Source organism: Thermobia domestica, chromosome 13 (genome assembly GCF_964235325.1).
Source record: "Thermobia domestica chromosome 13, izTheDome1.hap1.1, whole genome shotgun sequence".
NCBI lineage: Eukaryota > Metazoa > Arthropoda > Insecta > Zygentoma > Lepismatidae > Thermobia > Thermobia domestica.
The window spans coordinates 180,375,511-180,396,350 of NC_137466.1; the positions used below are offsets into that span (position 1 = coordinate 180,375,511).

General features: G+C 34.5%; 1 protein-coding gene across 5 annotated transcripts in view; it reads left to right on the forward strand.

Moving 5' to 3' along the window:
• LOC145668825 (myeloid leukemia factor-like) overlaps positions 1 to 19,801 on the forward strand; it is a 133,315-nt gene extending 113,514 nt beyond the window's left edge. For 4 of the 5 annotated variants that reach the window (XM_081737002.1, XM_081737000.1, XM_081737001.1 and 1 more), the window contains one exon: positions 15,305 to 19,801. In XM_081737002.1, the coding sequence (XP_081593128.1) occupies positions 15,305 to 15,428 (124 nt within the window). In that variant the 3' untranslated portion in view covers positions 15,429 to 19,801. The remainder of the gene's footprint in view (positions 1 to 15,304) is intronic. The other variant, XM_081737006.1, reaches the window with a different exon arrangement.
• The last annotated feature ends 1,039 nt before the right edge of the window (positions 19,802 to 20,840 follow it).

Below are 20,840 nucleotides of genomic sequence, written 5' to 3' on the forward strand. Positions count from 1 at the left end.
GTCAAAATTTAGAATAAATGTATTGTCATTTGAAAACAGCATTATGAAACCACATATGCTTTCTTTATTTTAGCAGTTTATGAAGTTTGACACGCAAATTGTTGACAGTACAGGTCCTCGTCTATCATTTTTACGGACGGCAACAGCTTGTGATGTACGGTCCCTTTCTAGTCCCACCAAGCGTACAGCATAACCTTCCGAGGCGTCTTTGTTGGCTTCGTCATAGACTATGGAGCTTCTCGATTTGACGACGATATTTTATGCACATTATTGACGTAGGTTATCTACTTTTCACCACTCATCCTCAACCGCTTAAGAAATGTCTCATTGCGTTTCAGTAGAGATTCGCAGATAGAAATTCAATCGAGTAGATGTTTTTAAATCAGATCATGTGGTACTCAAAGTGGGTATTCTTTTTGCAGACACCTTTCTCCAAATTGTTTAAGACTCTTTGATGACGGATGTTTAACTGTTTGGCGATGTTATGACTATTAACATGCCGGTGTTCCTTGACTTTTGCCAGCATATCAACCACTTTGCTGGGATTAGTCGTTCACTTCGAGGAACATCGAAATTTTCAGAACTAAAGAGACTAAGCGATCTTCTTGCTATTGCTATTGCGCAGCAGCTGCACCTTTATCGAAATAAAATTGTAAAATGTGGCACAGTTTGACAAAGTTCAGTGATCTTCACGGCGCTATACTTTGCGTCTGATTACAAGAACACAATCACTTTTTTTTTGTATAGCTTCAACTGTCAGGTTTCAAAGGACGTTAGACTTGACCCGTTGCGACGTACATACCGTGAGATTTGAGACACTTAACGCCATCTCGTGCGGAAAAGGCTCAGTACTTTTTAGACCAGCAGATACAACTTCCATGTTACAATTTAGTTTAATATTAAAAATATTGTGAAATTCTAACACTATCCCATTAAAGTTGGATCAGTTCTGAAAAGAGTAATACCAAACATGTCATGTATACGTTGGATTTAAAATAAGCTTAATGCAAACCGTGACGTAAAGAATAAGTATATAAATACACAAATAAGCAGATTTTTTCACTCTTTAAATTGGGCTTATTTAGAATCCTAGACATATGTATTTGGTATTATTCTTTTCAGAAACTACAATTGAAGCAGTCAGCTCAGAAATCGTAATGTTGTTAAATTTTCGTTAGGCCTACAAAATGTTCTTGTTTGTTTCTCGGAGTCTACATTCCATCAGTAACTTTGTTCTAGCGTCTGCAGTTTCTGGATATTTGACAACCCTTTGAATCACACACAATGGAAGTAAGGAAACTGTCCGTCATATATAAATATATACAGAAACTTAGATTTTTATCGTTGGTTTAGTAATTATTATCCATTATTTCTGGTAGGTTATTTTTTTTCGTTTATAGATTGTTTACGAATACCATTACATTATAAAAGTGATCTCGTCAGTTATATTGAATTGGATTTAGTTACTAAATTAATAATCTTCGTTGTATAACCAGTTTGAAGCTATTTTACGTAAACAGTAAAATAGAGACGAATTTGAAAAAGCACACTTAAGTGTGCAGTAAAATATCTTTAAGTAGAAATCTGTGGCTCCTTTAAAAATAACAAATGTGCCGAAGATAAAGGTTTAGGCTTAAGTAATGGATGCTTACAAGGGAACCTTCCGAAAATGATAGATGCAGTGAAAGATGTGGCCTATGCCAATTGAAAGAGCTCTAACAGAGATGAGCATTCCCAAAAAATTAGCTGCCCATAGCAATAGGTTCAAGAAATATAAGGGGTGGAAGTTCGGGAAACAGCAAGGTTGGACAAGGGGGGAAAGTACAAATTCCGCAAAAAAGGGGGGTACGGCAAAATACAATGCTGACAAGTGATGTATAGAAAGAGACTTGCCACAATAGGGAACAAATGAATGCCACCAGTGGGGTTAACAGTGTTGCCAACTCCAATGAAAAGTACATGTTTTGCAAAGAGCACTATATGAAGTGAGTGCAATATTCAGTGTCAACCTGTCATGTAGAACATAAGATATGGCGTGTATAATGAGTGGTACAATCTAACAAAAGAAAGTAGAAAAAACAGAAGTACGAAAAATACGAAAAAAAACGGTGTTGGTCATAATGCGCCACATTTGATCACGGGCTGTGCATATTAGAATGAAGAAAGCAAGAAGCACCGAATATGCAGGAAACCGACGTACCTAGAGTCGAAAAGAAAAACGAGTTCCAAAGTTAGCAATACTGGCCATGAACATCCATACAAGTCTAATATAGTTCGGCCACTTGCTTCACAAAAAGAAAATCCCGGCAACAGGCATCAGTCGGAATGCATCAATGCTAGAGTGATTGAGGCAATGTCAAATCGGGGAACATGAAATGGTTGGGTTGAGCCAACAACCGATAATAGAAGTAGTGAACATTATGTCATGGTTGGGTCGTATGTGGGAATATACAGGGTGCCCACCAAACTTTGTGACCTGAAAGATTTGCGAAACGAACAAAAATGTGACGGATCCAGTTGTGCAGGAATGTACCAATGTCAGGGAGTGATACAAGTCTGTGAGAAGCAAGTGCCCCCAGGATCCCCATCATAGGGCCCCCGGAGCCAACTTCAAATTTTCAAATGGCAATAGTTACCGAGTGGTACCTCACTCGATAGATCGTGGAATGTGCAACAACACATATAGGAAACATTTGCTATATGAAGCATGATTTTCAAAATGGCCGCCACAAATATATATTGTGTCTTAACATGGCATCGAACATTGTGATCTCAAATTGCTGCGAAGCGAAAAGAGGTGTTGCAAATCCAATTGCACAGGAACGTACTCATGTCGAGGGCCAAGAGAACTTTGTAAGAAGCAAGTCCCCCAGGGCCCCCATCATAAGGCTCGAGGGGTCAACCGCAACATTTCAAATGGGAACAGGGGCGGATGATATTTCTCTGGATAGATACAACACCGCCTATAAGAAACATTTGCTATATGAAGCACGGGTTTCAAAATGGCCGCCAAAAATGCACGTTGTTCTTGTCACCGAGCAGATATTTTTGGCGCCCATTTTGAAATGCCATATAGTAAATATTTCTGATATGCGTTGTTGCATATTCCAAAATTTCTCGAAAGAAATATAACTCGACCGATGGTGCCATTTGAAATTTTGAAGTTGGCCCCTGGGACCCTATGATGGGGGACTTGGGTTCACTTGCGTCTCACAGAAGTTTGTCGCCCGCTGACATGGGTACATTCCTGCACAACTGGATGGTCTTTTTTTTTCGATTTGAAACTATTTCAGTCGCAGAGTTAGGTGGGACACTCTGGATATATCATATAGGTGGTGATAGTACTGCAGACAGCAACACACAGCAGATCAAGCCTTTGATTATGTTTGCTTTCTACATGTGTGGATATCTGATAGAAAGACCACCAAAGGTTCCGACACCTCTAGAGTACTGTTTCGAGACATTCACAGGCGATCATTGTACCATGTGTGACGGATTGGCAGTATTCCGCTGTGCTCACTGCAAATGTATCTTCTCTTTGGACCATTGTCTCATCGAACAATTGCATGTACAATGTGGACTAGCATGTACAAATGATGCAAAGGCTAATGCCTGTTGCCAATTTTCTTTTTGTGAAGCGAGTGGCCTAACTATATTACAATTGTCTGGATTTTCATGGCCAGTGCTGCCAACTTTGGAACTCGATTTTCTTTTCGACTCTAGGTACGTCGGTTTCCTGCATAGTTGGTGCTTTCTTGTTTCGTTCATTCTAATATGCACAGCTCGTGATCAAATGTGGCGCATTATGGCCAACTTCGTCTTTTCCGTATTTTTCGTACTTCTGTTTTTTCTATTCTCTTTTGAAGATTGTACCACTGATTATACACATCATATCTTATGTTCTACATGACAGATTGACACTGAATATTGCACTCACTTCATATAGTGCTCTTTGCAAAACATGTACTTTTCATTGGAGTTGGCAACACTGTTAACCCCACTGGTGGCCTTCATTTTTCCCTATTGTGGCAAGTCTCTTTCTATACATCACTTGTCAGCATTGTATTTTGCCGTGCCCCCCTTTTTTTTGCGGAATTTGCACTTTTCCCCCCTTGTCCAACCTTGCTGTTTTCCGAACTTCCACCCCTTATATTTCTTGAACCTATTGCTATGGGCAGCTAATTTTTTGGGAATGAATATCTCTGTTACAGCTCTTTCAATTGACATAGGTCACATCTTTCACTGCAACTATCATTTTCGGAAGGTTCCCTTGTTAGGATTTCCTTTGGTCCCAGAAAAGAGGAAAAATGAACCAAATATAAAGAGGAATGTCCTACAAGAAAATATATACTTTCGCCTTGCTGTTTGCGTGATAGAAATTGTTAAATACTGGAAGCTGTCAGGGTGGTCGGTCGCGTTATTCAAATCCGTTTTTGCGATTACAAATTGAAAAATTATTCTTTGTGTATTCTCTGGAAAATTTTGTTTTTCTTTTACATTTTAAACACTATTTGATTCTTGTTCTCGGAATTACTTTTTGAATCGCTTCTTAGTTTGCGTGTTTCTTGTGTTCGGAAAAAAGGATAATTTCAGCCCTGAGATTAATATTCGGCAGCTTCGTAGCCTAGTGGTTAGAGCGTTGGACTCAGGTCCACGTGGTCCCGAGTTCGATTCCCGACCGGTGTATTCCAGCGTTGTGAGTAACGTGAAACAAAAGACGTGGCAGCTGCTCGGTCCAGAAAGCTCCTGAGACGCCTGTTAGAGCGACGCAACGCCCTGACCACGTGTGCGTCTCTAGACGACGTAGTTCGGCGGCTTGCTAACAGATGACGTTGGAGTGGCTCAGGCTGTCACGTCAGCGGTTAGTTAGAATAATTATCACTTTTACCTTTTCCGATGGTTGGAAAACTACACAGAACAGTTTATGATAAACATATGGTATGCACCATTTTCCTTATTGAAACAACAAGATTTCCATTCCCATTAATGAACTAGATACATCAAATAAAACACAGTTCTAACCAGAGCAGAATGAATTATATTAAAAACTATACTTACAATGTGTTACAGTTTTAAGGACCTAACGTCCTCTTCATCAGACACAAACACTCTGATGAGGAAGAGGACGTTAGGTCCTTGAAATTGTAACACATTGTAAGTATAGTTTTTAATATAATTCATTCTGCTCTGGTCAGAACTGTTTTATTTGTTACTCTACTTATCCAGAGCCATGGAATTTGTTCATTATAACTAGATACATGTTTTGTGAAATATTGTGCCCTGAATGCTGTAGAAATTTCAGCACTGTAACAGTAGGTACAAAATTCCCTTATTTGCTGTAATATACGATATAGTCCCACTGCTTATTCAGGCTACCTTTATCCAAGTTTAATTTAGGGTCTTTGGTTATGATAAAGATAGATTCGTATATTTGTCTTTCTGTAAGCAGAAGTAGTAGGCCCCCGCGTATGGCGAACTGAGTCAGCAAAAATTTTTGTGACGTCATAGGTCAAAGATCAATGACCTTGGCCCGGGGTCAATGACCTAGGGGTACCTAGGACCACCCCCTCTAAATTTTGGCAGGGGTACCTTGGCCCACCCCCTAAATTTTGGCAGAGGTACTTAGGACCACCCCCCTTAAATTTTGGAAATTGCCAAATCTAAAAATTGGGTGTGGTAGCCTAGGACCATAATATGTACCTCTATCAGTATTGGGTGTCTATGTCGTTCCCTTTCATGGGTAAAAAATTGCCAAAAATTTAAATTTCGGGGTTTTTGACCTAATTTATCCTCTTTGATGAGGTATTATTACCCTATATAGTTATATGGGCGTATACAGGGGTCCATTCCCTTTCATAAGACATGGGTATATTAATGCACCCCTTGAAAAATTTGGGAGGGGTACCTTGGCCCACCCCTTAAATTTTGGAAATTGCCCAATTTCAACATTGGGTATTATAGTACAGGACCCTAATATGGATCATGATAAATTTGGGTGGTCCACCTCGTTCCCTTTTAGGGGTACAAAATTGCCAAAAATATAAACGTAAGCAATACGTTATACCACGTGTTTGGTTTTTGGCTCAATTTATCCCCTTTGATGAGGTGTTATTACCTTATATGGTTATATGGTCATGTATAGGGGTCCATTCCCTTTCATAAGATATGGGTATATTTGTGCACCCCTTGAAAAATTTGGGAGGGGTACTTTGGCCCACCCCTTAAATTTTGGAAATTGACCAATTTAAACATTTGGTGTTATAGTACTACACCCTAACATGTATTATGATAAATTTGGGTGGTCCACCTTGTTCCCTTCTAGGGGTACAAATTTGCCAAAATATAAACGTAAGCATTACGTTGTACCACGTGTTTGGTATTTTGGCCCAATTTATTTCCTTGGATGAAGTCCTATTACCTTATATGGTTATGTATAGGGGTCTATTCCCTATCATAAGACATAGGTACATTTGTGCACCCCTTTAAAAATTTGGGAGGGGTACCTTGGCCCACCCCTTAAATTTTGGAAATTGATCATTTTATATATTTGGTATTATAGTACTGGACCCTAACATGTATTATGATAAATTTGGGTGGTCCACCTCGTTTCCTTCTAGGGGTACAAAATTGCCAAAATATAAACGTAAGCAATACGTTATACCATGTGTTTGGTTTTTGGTCGATTTTATCCCCTTTGATGAGGTGTTATTATCCTATTTAGTTATATGGTCATGTATAGGGGTCCATTACCTTTCATAAGATATGGGTATATTTGTGCACCCGGGAGGGGTACTTTGGCCCACCCCTTAAATTTTGGAAATTGACCAATTTAAACATTTGGTATTATAGTACTGGACCCTAACATGTATTATGATAAATTTGGGTGGTCCATCTCGTTCCCTTTTAGGGGTACAAAATTGACAAATTTTAGTACAACCACATGTTTCGTTTTTGACCTAATTTATTCCCTTGGATGATGTCCTATTACCTAATATGATTATATGGTCTTGTATAGGGTCCATTTTCTATCATAAGACATAGGTATATTGATGCACCCCGGGAGGTGTACCATAGCCAATCCCTTAAATTTTGGAAATTTTTCAATTTAAGCATTCGCTATCATAGTACATGACCTTAATATGTATCATGATAAATTTGGGTGGTCCACCTTGTTCCCTTTCATGAGTAAAAAAAATTGCCAAAATATAAAGATAAGCAATATGTTGTATCACGTGTTTGGTTTTTGGCCCAATTTATCCCCTTGGATGAGGTATTATTACCGTATATGTTTATATGGTCATGTATATAGGTTCATTTCATATCATAAGACATGAGTACATTGATGCACCCTTTAAAATTTGGGAGGGGTATCTTGACTCATCCACTCAGTTTTAGAAATTGTTTAATATAAGCATTTGGTATCTTCGTACAGGTCTTCAATATGTACCACTATAAATTTGGATGGTTCACATCGTTCCCTTTCATGGGTAAAGAACTACAAAAAATCAAATTTCGGAGGTTATTGACCCCTATTTAATACGTTATATGGTTTATTACCTCTATATGTTTATGTTCTCTTTTAAATTTGGGAATTATCAAATAACATAATTTGGTAAACGTTTTCTAGGACCCATTGGTATTCCTCTTATGGCCAAATATTCAAAATTTAAAGGTTATTGACCGGCTTTATTATTGAATAAGTACAGGATTTATTACCTTTTCATAAGACACAGGTGTATTTGTGTACCAATCTTAAATTTTGGGAGGGGTACATTTCTTATTGTCATATCAATAATTGGTAATTGTTCTTTGGGTAAATCATTATGATCACGTGATCGGTTATTGACCTATGATGGGATTAGGAGTCCAGGACATTGGTACATTGAAACTTTGAAGGATAATTTGATAATGCGTCATTGGTATTGATTATTCCCGCCAAATATAAACGTAAGCAATACGATGTACCACGTGATTGACCTTGATGAGGTAGTGTACAGGGATACATAGCTAACCTTATTGAATCTTATGACTCATAGTCTTAAGGGAATACATGCTACAACACTGGCAAAGTTATTGTTTGATGCAATTTGATTGGTTGATCACTATCTTTCGTGCAATCTGATTGGCTGATCACTATCTTTCGTGCAATCTGATTGGTTGATGATTTTCAAATCTTTGCTGCATTCAGTTTTAAGTTTTGTTTAACATTTAAAAATCTTGGTTTCGTTCAACATCTTGCACTCACTGATAAATATGATCAAAACCGTTTATTTGTTAATCGAATAGTTAAAAAACCGGATAAAGTTTGACGGTTAACCGTGAAACGTAAAATTTTTTTAGTTTGAAAATTTTTTTTGAAAATCTTTGTTTGAAACTTTGGTTTGAAATTTTTTTAGTTTAAAAATTTTTGTTTCGAAATTTGTTTCAAAATTTTTTGTTTGAATTTTTTTTGTTTGAAAATTTTTGTTGCAAAATTTTGTTTGAAAATTTTTTGTTTAAAAATTTTTGTTTTGAAATTTTTCGTTTCCAAATTTTTTTTGTTTAAAATTTTTTGGTTTCAAATTTTTAAGTTTGTGCACTTATTTGTGAAGAACCGGAACTGCTTAGAAGAAAATTTGGTTTGAAATTTTTTGTTTCAAAGTTTGGTTTGACATTTTTAAAAGTTTGTGCACTCATTAGTAAAGAACCGGAACTGTTTAGAACAAAAACCTCTGGCAACATTGTGGTGCAATAGTACACGTCAGAACATGGGATTGTACTTGAAATGAAAAAAAACACAATTCATTGAAAATTTGTTTGAATTTTTTTTGTTTGAAAATTTTTGTTGCAAAATTTTGTTTGAAAATTTTTTGTTTAAAAATTTTTGTTTTGAAATTTTTCGTTTCCAAATTTTTTTTTGTTTAAAATTTTTTGGTTTCAAATTTTTAAGTTTGTGCACTTATTTGTGAAGAACCGGAACTGCTTAGAAGAAAATTTGGTTTGAAATTTTTTGTTTCAAAGTTTGGTTTGACATTTTTAAAAGTTTGTGCACTCATTAGTAAAGAACCGGAACTGTTTAGAACAAAAACCTCTGGCAACATTGTGGTGCAATAGTACACGTCAGAACATGGGATTGTACTTGAAATGAAAAAAAACACAATTCATTGAAAATTTGTTTGAATTTTTTTTGTTTGAAAATTTTTGTTGCAAAATTTTGTTTGAAAATTTTTTGTTTAAAAATTTTTGTTTTGAAATTTTTCGTTTCCAAATTTTTTTTTGTTTAAAATTTTTTGGTTTCAAATTTTTAAGTTTGTGCACTTATTTGTGAAGAACCGGAACTGCTTAGAAGAAAATTTGGTTTGAAATTTTTTGTTTCAAAGTTTGGTTTGACATTTTTAAAAGTTTGTGCACTCATTAGTAAAGAACCGGAACTGTTTAGAACAAAAACCTCTGGCAACATTGTGGTGCAATAGTACACGTCAGAACATGATAATGCAACGTCATCAGTTTTGCACCATATATAAGTTTCGTTCGAGTTAGTATTCATGATAACATCATCATGGCTACTTGTCTGCAGTTTCTAAACACACGTGATGTGATGAAATCAATTACCAAGATTACTGATTTACAAAAGAATGTACCTTATAGAATCTTAGCTAGCCAAATGATCCCTACAAAGTTTGGATTAAGAATCGTAGTGAAGCTTGAAAATGATAAGAATATAATTTTACCAGCAAGATATTTACCCATGGAAGCATCAAAACAAGAAGAACTGCTTCGTTTCTTAAATACTGGATCTGTATCTTTATGTTACAAAGGATTTTTGGGTCGAAGTCATCAATTTGAATTTAGTACACAGCCAGATTCGTCAGTAATTGTGATGAAATCATGAATTCAAACGTCAGCACATTTCTTTGACGTCAGACATAGTTGTATGAAGTTGGTTGGTCAGCAATTGTGATGAAATCGTGAATTCAAATGTCAGCACATTCCTTTCCAATGACGTCAGCAATAACTATAAATCAACCAATACAGTGTCATCCCACGAAATCATTTGAGCAAGTGCGTTTCAGGAGGAAAGATGTGTACTTCTAACGATAAAGAGTTCATCTTCGCAAGCTATTATCCAATAAATATATTTCAAACAAAACATGTGATGATTGGTATCAGTGCTAGAACATTTGAAGCAGTGATTCGATTGGGCAAAGCAGAACAATTTGGTGTACAACTGACCTGTGAAGAATGGCAAATATTATGTTCACGAATCGACCAAATGAACGATTATTTTCATGATGAGCTAAATGTGACCATAGTCAAATCATTAGGCTCAAATCATGAAGTGATGATGCGTACAGTCCTCGACGAGAAGATGGTGCTGTTACGTAAAAAGAGTACATTTCATGCCCCTCGCAACATGGAGTATCTAACGGAAACAGAATGGAACAAATTCATCAACGTATTCCAGTGTGCGAAACATGCAGTGGAAGTGTGCAACAAAACTAGTATATTCCTGAAAAAGTACTATTTTGAAAAATGTGTTATGCATATTGTACAACATGTATCTAGATATTGTGATGGTTGTCAACATCGTTCGTGGGTGCATACCTGTATTGATAAACAGTTTATTTGTGATCAAATGGACATTGAGTTTCCACCAATTGATATTGCATTAGACCTTAAAAGACTTCAATTGGAATTAAAATTATATGCTAAAGACAAACTAGTGCAAGAAGTTCAAAATACATTGTATCGACAATATCCAGAACCACTATCTGGTATGGATGTATGTGGAGTGTAATAAAATGATCCATTTCAATGAATTGTGTTTTTTTTCATTTCAAGTACAATCCCATGTTCTGACGTGTACTATTGCACCACAATGTTGCCAGAGGTTTTTGTTCTAAACAGTTCCGGTTCTTTACTAATGAGTGCACAAACTTTTAAAAATGTCAAACCAAACTTTGAAACAAAAAATTTCAAACCAAATTTTCTTCTAAGCAGTTCCGGTTCTTCACAAATAAGTGCACAAACTTAAAAATTTGAAACCAAAAAATTTTAAACAAAAAAAATTTGGAAACGAAAAATTTCAAAACAAAAATTTTTAAACAAAAAATTTTCAAACAAAATTTTGCAACAAAAATTTTCAAACAAAAAAAATTCAAACAAATTTTCAATGAATTGTGTTTTTTTTCATTTCAAGTACAATCCCATGTTCTGACGTGTACTATTGCACCACAATGTTGCCAGAGGTTTTTGTTCTAAACAGTTCCGGTTCTTTACTAATGAGTGCACAAACTTTTAAAAATGTCAAACCAAACTTTGAAACAAAAAATTTCAAACCAAATTTTCTTCTAAGCAGTTCCGGTTCTTCACAAATAAGTGCACAAACTTAAAAATTTGAAACCAAAAAATTTTAAACAAAAAAAAATTTGGAAACGAAAAATTTCAAAACAAAAATTTTTAAACAAAAAATTTTCAAACAAAATTTTGCAACAAAAATTTTCAAACAAAAAAAATTCAAACAAAAAATTTTGAAACAAATTTCGAAACAAAAATTTTTAAACTAAAAAAATTTCAAACCAAAGTTTCAAACAAAAATTTTCAAAAAAAATTTTCAAACTAAAAAAATTTTACGTTTCACGGTTAACCGTCAAACTTTATCCGGTTTTTTAACTATTCGATTAACAAATAAACGGTTTTGATCATATTTATCAGTGAGTGCAAGATGTTGAACGAAACCAAGATTTTTAAATGTTAAACAAAACTTAAAACTGAATGCAGCAAAGATTTGAAAATCATCAACCAATCAGATTGCACGAAAGATAGTGATCAGCCAATCAGATTGCACGAAAGATAGTGATCAACCAATCAAATTGCATCAAACAATAACTTTGCCAGTGTTGTAGCATGTATTCCCTTAAGACTATGAGTCATAAGATTCAATAAGGTTAGCTATGTATCCCTGTACACTACCTCATCAAGGTCAATCACGTGGTACATCGTATTGCTTACGTTTATATTTGGCGGGAATAATCAATACCAATGACGCATTATCAAATTATCCTTCAAAGTTTCAATGTACCAATGTCCTGGACTCCTAATCCCATCATAGGTCAATAACCGATCACGTGATCATAATGATTTACCCAAAGAACAATTACCAATTATTGATATGACAATAAGAAATGTACCCCTCCCAAAATTTAAGATTGGTACACAAATACACCTGTGTCTTATGAAAAGGTAATAAATCCTGTACTTATTCAATAATAAAGCCGGTCAATAACCTTTAAATTTTGAATATTTGGCCATAAGAGGAATACCAATGGGTCCTAGAAAACGTTTACCAAATTATGTTATTTGATAATTCCCAAATTTAAAAGAGAACATAAACATATAGAGGTAATAAACCATATAACGTATTAAATAGGGGTCAATAACCTCCGAAATTTGATTTTTTGTAGTTCTTTACCCATGAAAGGGAACGATGTGAACCATCCAAATTTATAGTGGTACATATTGAAGACCTGTACGAAGATACCAAATGCTTATATTAAACAATTTCTAAAACTGAGTGGATGAGTCAAGATACCCCTCCCAAATTTTAAAGGGTGCATCAATGTACTCATGTCTTATGATATGAAATGAACCTATATACATGACCATATAAACATATACGGTAATAATACCTCATCCAAGGGGATAAATTGGGCCAAAAACCAAACACGTGATACAACATATTGCTTATCTTTATATTTTGGCAATTTTTTTTACTCATGAAAGGGAACAAGGTGGACCACCCAAATTTATCATGATACATATTAAGGTCATGTACTATGATAGCGAATGCTTAAATTGAAAAATTTCCAAAATTTAAGGGATTGGCTATGGTACACCTCCCGGGGTGCATCAATATACCTATGTCTTATGATAGAAAATGGACCCTATACAAGACCATATAATCATATTAGGTAATAGGACATCATCCAAGGGAATAAATTAGGTCAAAAACGAAACATGTGGTTGTACTAAAATTTGTCAATTTTGTACCCCTAAAAGGGAACGAGATGGACCACCCAAATTTATCATAATACATGTTAGGGTCCAGTACTATAATACCAAATGTTTAAATTGGTCAATTTCCAAAATTTAAGGGGTGGGCCAAAGTACCCCTCCCGGGTGCACAAATATACCCATATCTTATGAAAGGTAATGGACCCCTATACATGACCATATAACTAAATAGGATAATAACACCTCATCAAAGGGGATAAAATCGACCAAAAACCAAACACATGGTATAACGTATTGCTTACGTTTATATTTTGGCAATTTTGTACCCCTAGAAGGAAACGAGGTGGACCACCCAAATTTATCATAATACATGTTAGGGTCCAGTACTATAATACCAAATATATAAAATGATCAATTTCCAAAATTTAAGGGGTGGGCCAAGGTACCCCTCCCAAATTTTTAAAGGGGTGCACAAATGTACCTATGTCTTATGATAGGGAATAGACCCCTATACATAACCATATAAGGTAATAGGACTTCATCCAAGGAAATAAATTGGGCCAAAATACCAAACACGTGGTACAACGTAATGCTTACGTTTATATTTTGGCAAATTTGTACCCCTAGAAGGGAACAAGGTGGACCACCCAAATTTATCATAATACATGTTAGGGTGTAGTACTATAACACCAAATGTTTAAATTGGTCAATTTCCAAAATTTAAGGGGTGGGCCAAAGTACCCCTCCCAAATTTTTCAAGGGGTGCACAAATATACCCATATCTTATGAAAGGGAATGGACCCCTATACATGACCATATAACCATATAAGGTAATAACACCTCATCAAAGGGGATAAATTGAGCCAAAAACCAAACACGTGGTATAACGTATTGCTTACGTTTATATTTTTGGCAATTTTGTACCCCTAAAAGGGAACGAGGTGGACCACCCAAATTTATCATGATCCATATTAGGGTCCTGTACTATAATACCCAATGTTGAAATTGGGCAATTTCCAAAATTTAAGGGGTGGGCCAAGGTACCCCTCCCAAATTTTTCAAGGGGTGCATTAATATACCCATGTCTTATGAAAGGGAATGGACCCCTGTATACGCCCATATAACTATATAGGGTAATAATACCTCATCAAAGAGGATAAATTAGGTCAAAAACCCCGAAATTTAAATTTTTGGCAATTTTTTACCCATGAAAGGGAACGACATAGACACCCAATACTGATAGAGGTACATATTATGGTCCTAGGCTACCACACCCAATTTTTAGATTTGGCAATTTCCAAAATTTAAGGGGGGTGGTCCTAAGTACCTCTGCCAAAATTTAGGGGGTGGGCCAAGGTACCCCTGCCAAAATTTAGAGGGGGTGGTCCTAGGTACCCCTAGGTCATTGACCCCGGGCCAAGGTCATTGATCTTTGACCTATGACGTCACAAAAATTTTTGCTGACTCAGTTCGCCATACGCGGGGGCCTACTACTGCAGAGACGTTCAGTGCAAAATGGAGGTCTTTTCTAGATTGCTTAGATTCACTTTGGTGTTTTTCATAGTCCTGAAACAGTTTTTCATTTTCAGAAGAGGTAAAAAGGGATACTAACCAAGTTAATTTCAACCTTACATGCTGAAATTATCCTTTTTCCCTAATCACAGAAAGAGAGAGACAAATTAAGAAGCGGTTCAAAAAGTATCCGGAGAACAAGACTACGTGAATAACAAACAGTGGCGTTCGTGAAATATAGTAGAAATACAAGAATTTTAGGAATGATCCAAAAGAATGGATCAAAAAATTGCGATTTTGGCCAAGAATTTTAGGAATGATCAAAAAAAGCATCAAAAGATTGCGATCTTGGCCAATAAATAGTTTTTAGATCAGAAGCCACAAAATTTTCGAACGGTCCCTAAATCACGTTTTCGTAGTTTTTTTCGGAATAAACACATCATACTGAGTTAAGTGATAGTTTGAGTTTGACTACACCATATCTAGTTCTCCAGATATAAGGTCAACAAGGAAATTTTTGTCTGAAATATAATGGATCTTTTGATCCAATAATATCCCTTGATACAGCACACAGGGGAAAATACTTTGTTCCTTTAAAAATTATTGTGTTAATATACATACATTGAAGTATTTGAAAGCTCTGTTAATATATGAAATATGACGTAGAGTGATGTTCTAAACAGGAGCGTCAGTCGCAGGTGCAAGGTGAGATTTTGAGTTTTATATTATTAGAGCAAGAACACAGTTTAAATACCTATTCCTCATATGTGTTTTTTTTTTTTCTTTCTTTCTTTAATAGTACTAGTAGCAGCAGCAACAACAACCACCAAGAGAAAACTAGGAAGCGTGATCATGAGCCTGACGACGATCGAAGACACAAAACTTCTAAACATTCACGATCCCAGCATGAAACCTACATGTGAATCCTGTAAAGCAAGAAAAAAAATGTCAAGTTACCTAATAAAGCAACTATGAATAAAAGTATTACAAGGGAACTTAACAGAAATCATTATTATATATACACACACACACCACAGTTCTTAGTTTTATTGTAAGTATTTGTTCGTTTATTTTACTTGTAAACGGAACATTTATCATTATAGGTATCTTTTCTACTTCATTATAAAACATATTTGAATGTAAGTAAAAGTGAGTCTGTGGAATAGTTCGTAAACCTGTTTGTTCTAAGTGTGATAGAGAAATGGTTTCATTCTATGTAAAATTGAAGGGTTTTAAGAGGTAATATTAAGGTAAGCAATAAATAAGGGCTTACCATGATTTCTGTCTTCATGTATGAAAATACGTTTAAAAAGAACATTTAATTCCTTTCTTAATATCGTTGGGTATTTACACGTAAATATGTGTTTAATATTTAGTATCTGTACTTCAATTATATAAAACTGTGAATATATAAAATTATTTTTTCTATTAATTTTTGAAGGTAGTACAGAAACAAAAGAGTAAGAAAACAAAAGGAATGGACTGCATTTTTGAAGCAAATAATTCTGTGGTATTTAAATTCATTTCATAATATGTAGCATGTTAGTTCCCAGTTTAAAATCTCTAATATTAAACTTTTTTGTTATTATGTGTCTCACGACGAGTTGTATACAGTCATACTCATTTAAACATAAATAGTAGAATTCGAGTTTTATGTTACGTGTGAATGTACAAATAAAAAAATCAATCTGCTCAATATTTTCTCCAATTTGGTTTTATTAGTAGTAGTTCAGCTTCTACGCTGCACATGTTGCGGTGATACAGTTGTATGGAAGTTTATTTCATTTTGTGTATGTAATGTTTTCATGAATTACGTTACGAAGAGGCAGTGTAAATTTGTTTCCCGCATATGATATATATTGATTCAGCTAAAGTATACTCGCTTTCAAGTGTATTTTCTAATGTCTGCGTGCAAAACTGATAGAAATGAAATAGAATAAAAAGGTATTATTTTCTTTATAGATAAGTTTTGCCTAAAGGAAAGGAAAAAAATTAAATATCTACCTATTTTAAACTTAAGTATCGGAAATGTAACTTGTTTAAATAAGAAGGAAGTGTGATTCAACTTTTGTTTTTTGTTAGAGTATCAGTTATAGCGTTATTTTATAAGAAAATGAAAGTTTACAAGTATGATAGTAGTAAAATTTCAGTTTGTAAAAATTTGCTGTTTGCTAAAATTAACTTGACATATAATTGAGTATAAAAGTAATATATAAAGTAAAGAAGATACATGTTCGAGGTTGATCGAAAGAATAGCTAGCTGTTCTCAATAAAAAATAATGAAATTAACGTTTACATTGTACCAGATGTCTTGTCGGGTCTGGGTTCTGCTTAAACGTATAGCTTGGTTTTCCCTTTTATTCTTGTCATCTGCAGAAGAAACTCCGTGTACTTTTGAAACGTTGTGAAGACCTCCGAGATAATGTAAATAATATTACTGAAATTACTTCATTTCAAAAGACAGTATTATGTTTCAGAGAATCGTAATTTTCTGCCAATTTTATGACAAATTGATTTTAATAAGAAAGAAAGAAAGAAAAAAAAAAAACTAATGAATTGGAAAGTTAAGTGTGGAGATATTATTTACAGTATGTATGTAACTGGTTTTCGTAAGCAAGAAATTGCATCTAAATGTATTCTTCATTTGACGTAATTTAAAATATGACTCACTAAAAAAATACTTGCCTTAGATTATGAAAAAGGTTACGGAATGTGCATAATTTTGGGTTTCTCATTAATTTTTAAAATGTCTTGGCCTAAAGTTGTGAATTCCCAAACCGTAAATGATAATGAAAATGATCTCCTTTGTAACGTACAACTTTTCTCTATGTTCTGTTAAGATTTAATCAACAAAAAAGAAAAGATAGTTCATTTAGATAGTTCGATCTCTAAGAAAATATCTGTTCTGGACTTTCGACACACTCAAAATATATTAGTGATCCGTGGAAGATCCCATTGACTTACTATAGGAAATATTTAAATTATGACTGTCTTGAATACATTTAACTCAGTAACAGCAAAAATAGATGCCGTCATCTGTAACCGTGAATGCAAGAAATATTTTGGAAAACATTATCACAACTTGGTTTGTACGGAGGTTGTTGAGCCGGATACGTACCAATGCCGATTCACTTCTCCAGAACATATGAATTGAAATTTAAAAATAATAAATTTCAGTAGAATAGCCCTGGTTGCTAATTTGATTTGCTTCTTGCCTTTTCCCCTTCTTTTTTCTATGAAAGTAAGACAGTTTGTAATATAGGGTTTAAAAGCGAAGACGAAATACACATTTCAAGACAGTCTGTGATTTAGAAAAAAAAAATATATAAACGTGTACTGATATTTCCCATTTCTGTCTTCTTTTTCTTAACAGAAATTGCTTTTGATAATATATTTGCAGAAATAATTACGCGTATTTTCTTCAGACATCTAGTTTTTCAGTACAAAAAAGAAATTGCTTGACATGGACCTTTATTTACTTTACAAGCTACATGAATCCTTAGTAGAGCGTTAATTTTTAAATGTTTAAAATCTTAACAATTTCATTGTTTTACATTCTGAAATATATATTATTAACTCAATGGAGAGTGTAAAATTAATGTAATGTAAAAGACAAAATTGGCAACGTAATCCAATCCCTAATGTGCGTAAACTAATGTGAAATTTCTATAGATATCAAGCTTAGATTTTATAAATTTAAGGCCAGTTTGTGTTACTCGTTCAGTGGAATGTCTTAAACGTCGTAGATGCACCTTTTATACTCTATAGCATCAGCTACAACGATTAGATTAGACAGCCTGTAGTTTTTTTGAACATGAGAAAAAAAAATCTAAAATTTTTAGGAATATCATATGTATTGTAAATATGAATTTCTTGTTTTCAGGGATCTTGTAATAGTGTTTAGTAAACTTCACATTTTTCCACACTTATCGTTGGAATAATTCTAGTAAAGCTAGATTAGCATGTCTGTGCCCTGATTATGGAAATGAATAAGAAAAGTGTCACAGCAGTAGTATATACTATTTAAGTTTGTGATACTCTTACACCAAAAGTGATATTCGGTATGATGAATTAAAAGCGAATTTATGTATTTCCATTTTTTTTAATTTTTATTTTTATTTTTTTTAAATTTATTTTCATTCATTACATAATTGAAAATGTATTGAACCTTGTTTTATACTGTTCAGTTGAGAAATGCGGTGTGTTTCAGTGTTTTTATTTTCACCAGATGCAAGTTGTAATATTAGAAGCTCCATCATATATGTTGAATTTTTTTTTTTAATTACTCTTGTTGAAAAAGTACTCTGGCGGATTCCTTGAATGTTCTTCAGAAAGTGTTCTATGAAATGACAAGCAAATCTGCGTAATGTTTAATGTGTTTGAGTTGATTACCCAAGTTTACATTGAAATGAATTGTGATTACAAAGAATAGAAAAGTTATAAAGTATTTGAGTGGTTTGGTGATCTGCTTTGAATTATTTCCTACGTTCAAACGAATTTCATCACGTACCGCGTACTATTATGATAAAAATACAATTTACTGGATTTTTTTCTTCATCTGAGTACCAAGACTGTATTGTAACGCAATATTCAGTTTCCCGAGTTAAGTGTTTCACGATTTGTGTAATACATTTTATAGTGTTATGTGTGTCACTGAGGACATCGTTCTTTTAAGTTGCAGGAAACTGTATGCAAATCAATGTACTCATTCTGAAGCCATTGTCTGAGACGATATGTATCTTAGATGCTATAGAATCAGAGCTACAACAAGTATCATTCTCTCTTAATTACTATGTTCTTGCGCACTCGCAATTCGGCATACACACACAAATTTCAAGTTTCACTGTATGTACAGTGTGAATACTCGAATGCGAAATAATGACTTGTAGATGAAACTCTGTTTGAGGAAGATATCTGATGTTACTTTTCAAAGTAAGCTGAAAATTCAACTAACTGATGTTCGATGATTTTCTAAGTCATAATTAGATTATGCATATATATAAGATCGCTTTCGTTATAGAACTACTGTATATAAAGTGATCTACCGTATACAAGGGAAGAAGTGTTAAGTATAATGAAGAGGATACTGGTAGAAATTTCAGTTAACGGTATAAAATAGGATTCTTACATTTTATACTTAAAAATTCAGAAATACAAAACTTCACTAGATTCAAAAGCTCATTTAAAGGTCATTTAGTGTGAATAGATCCAATTTTTAAAACATAAGGTGGTTGTATGACTTTGTGAAATGTGAACACGAATGTACATGTTGATTGAAATAAAGTGTAAAAGTGTAGCTTTTTACTGTTAATTTATTTAGAATTAACGTACAAAAATTGTATGGAATGTATTGTTTGGGAAGGGTATTTTTAATGAAAGATCCTCTGAATCTTCCTGGCGTTTCGAAATTGAGAGAGACTTCCTTACGTGTAAGCGAACAAACTATCGTAATAGGGGCAATTCAAATGAAATCGACCAATTTCCAGGTCAAAGGTTGCTTACATTTTTTCCCCCTAAGATTGTAACACATTCAGGGAGTCGGAAACGGGTATTCATTTATTTTTTTTAGCCGCGCAGGTTTCACCACCAAAATTGTCTATGGTCGGCTTTAGACGCTACCAAATCGCAAGCAGAGCACGCTTCTATCGCATGCATGAAAATTCGGCCTAATTCGCACCCAAATTCGCTCTTGAGACTGTTACAAAAATTTTATGGTTTAGTGAAGAAAAGGTCACGAAATTTCGTTTTGGAATTTTAGTAGACGACCTGATTTCGTACTCTAGCTAACTTCAAACCTAGGGTAGCTAGCACATCTATATTGTGCATTTTGGAACCTAAGATCTATAGCTTCCATTTTTCTTTTTTTCACAGTTGGTGTCGTTTACATACTTGAGTTTAAAGGTATCTATGTGATTCTTGTAATAAACATGTGATAATCAGACAATAGACTAACTCAATTCCTCTTCCGATTTACTGACTTCTGATCCAACTTTTTCTGAAAGTGATTTTTCGACCACCGGTTTCTATTGACGACCAGCTTACTAAGGATCTCCGCATGTGGAGAGAGAGTACTGTGGTTATTTACGGAAGAACACTACGAAGTTTTATGGTGTTTATTACATTGAGAACTACAGTAGTTAAATGAGCCAGAGACTGAGAAGCTGATTTCTTGGAGGAGGACATCGAGTTTCAGAACCCCAAAGGACGGAGAGATGGTCGACGATAGTTGAATGCTGCCAACCCATCCAAGATACAGAACTCGCACCAGGTTCGGAAAAGATTTCCTATCCTTAAATACTTTGCATAAGATCTGCTACTGTTGTCTTTTAGAATTA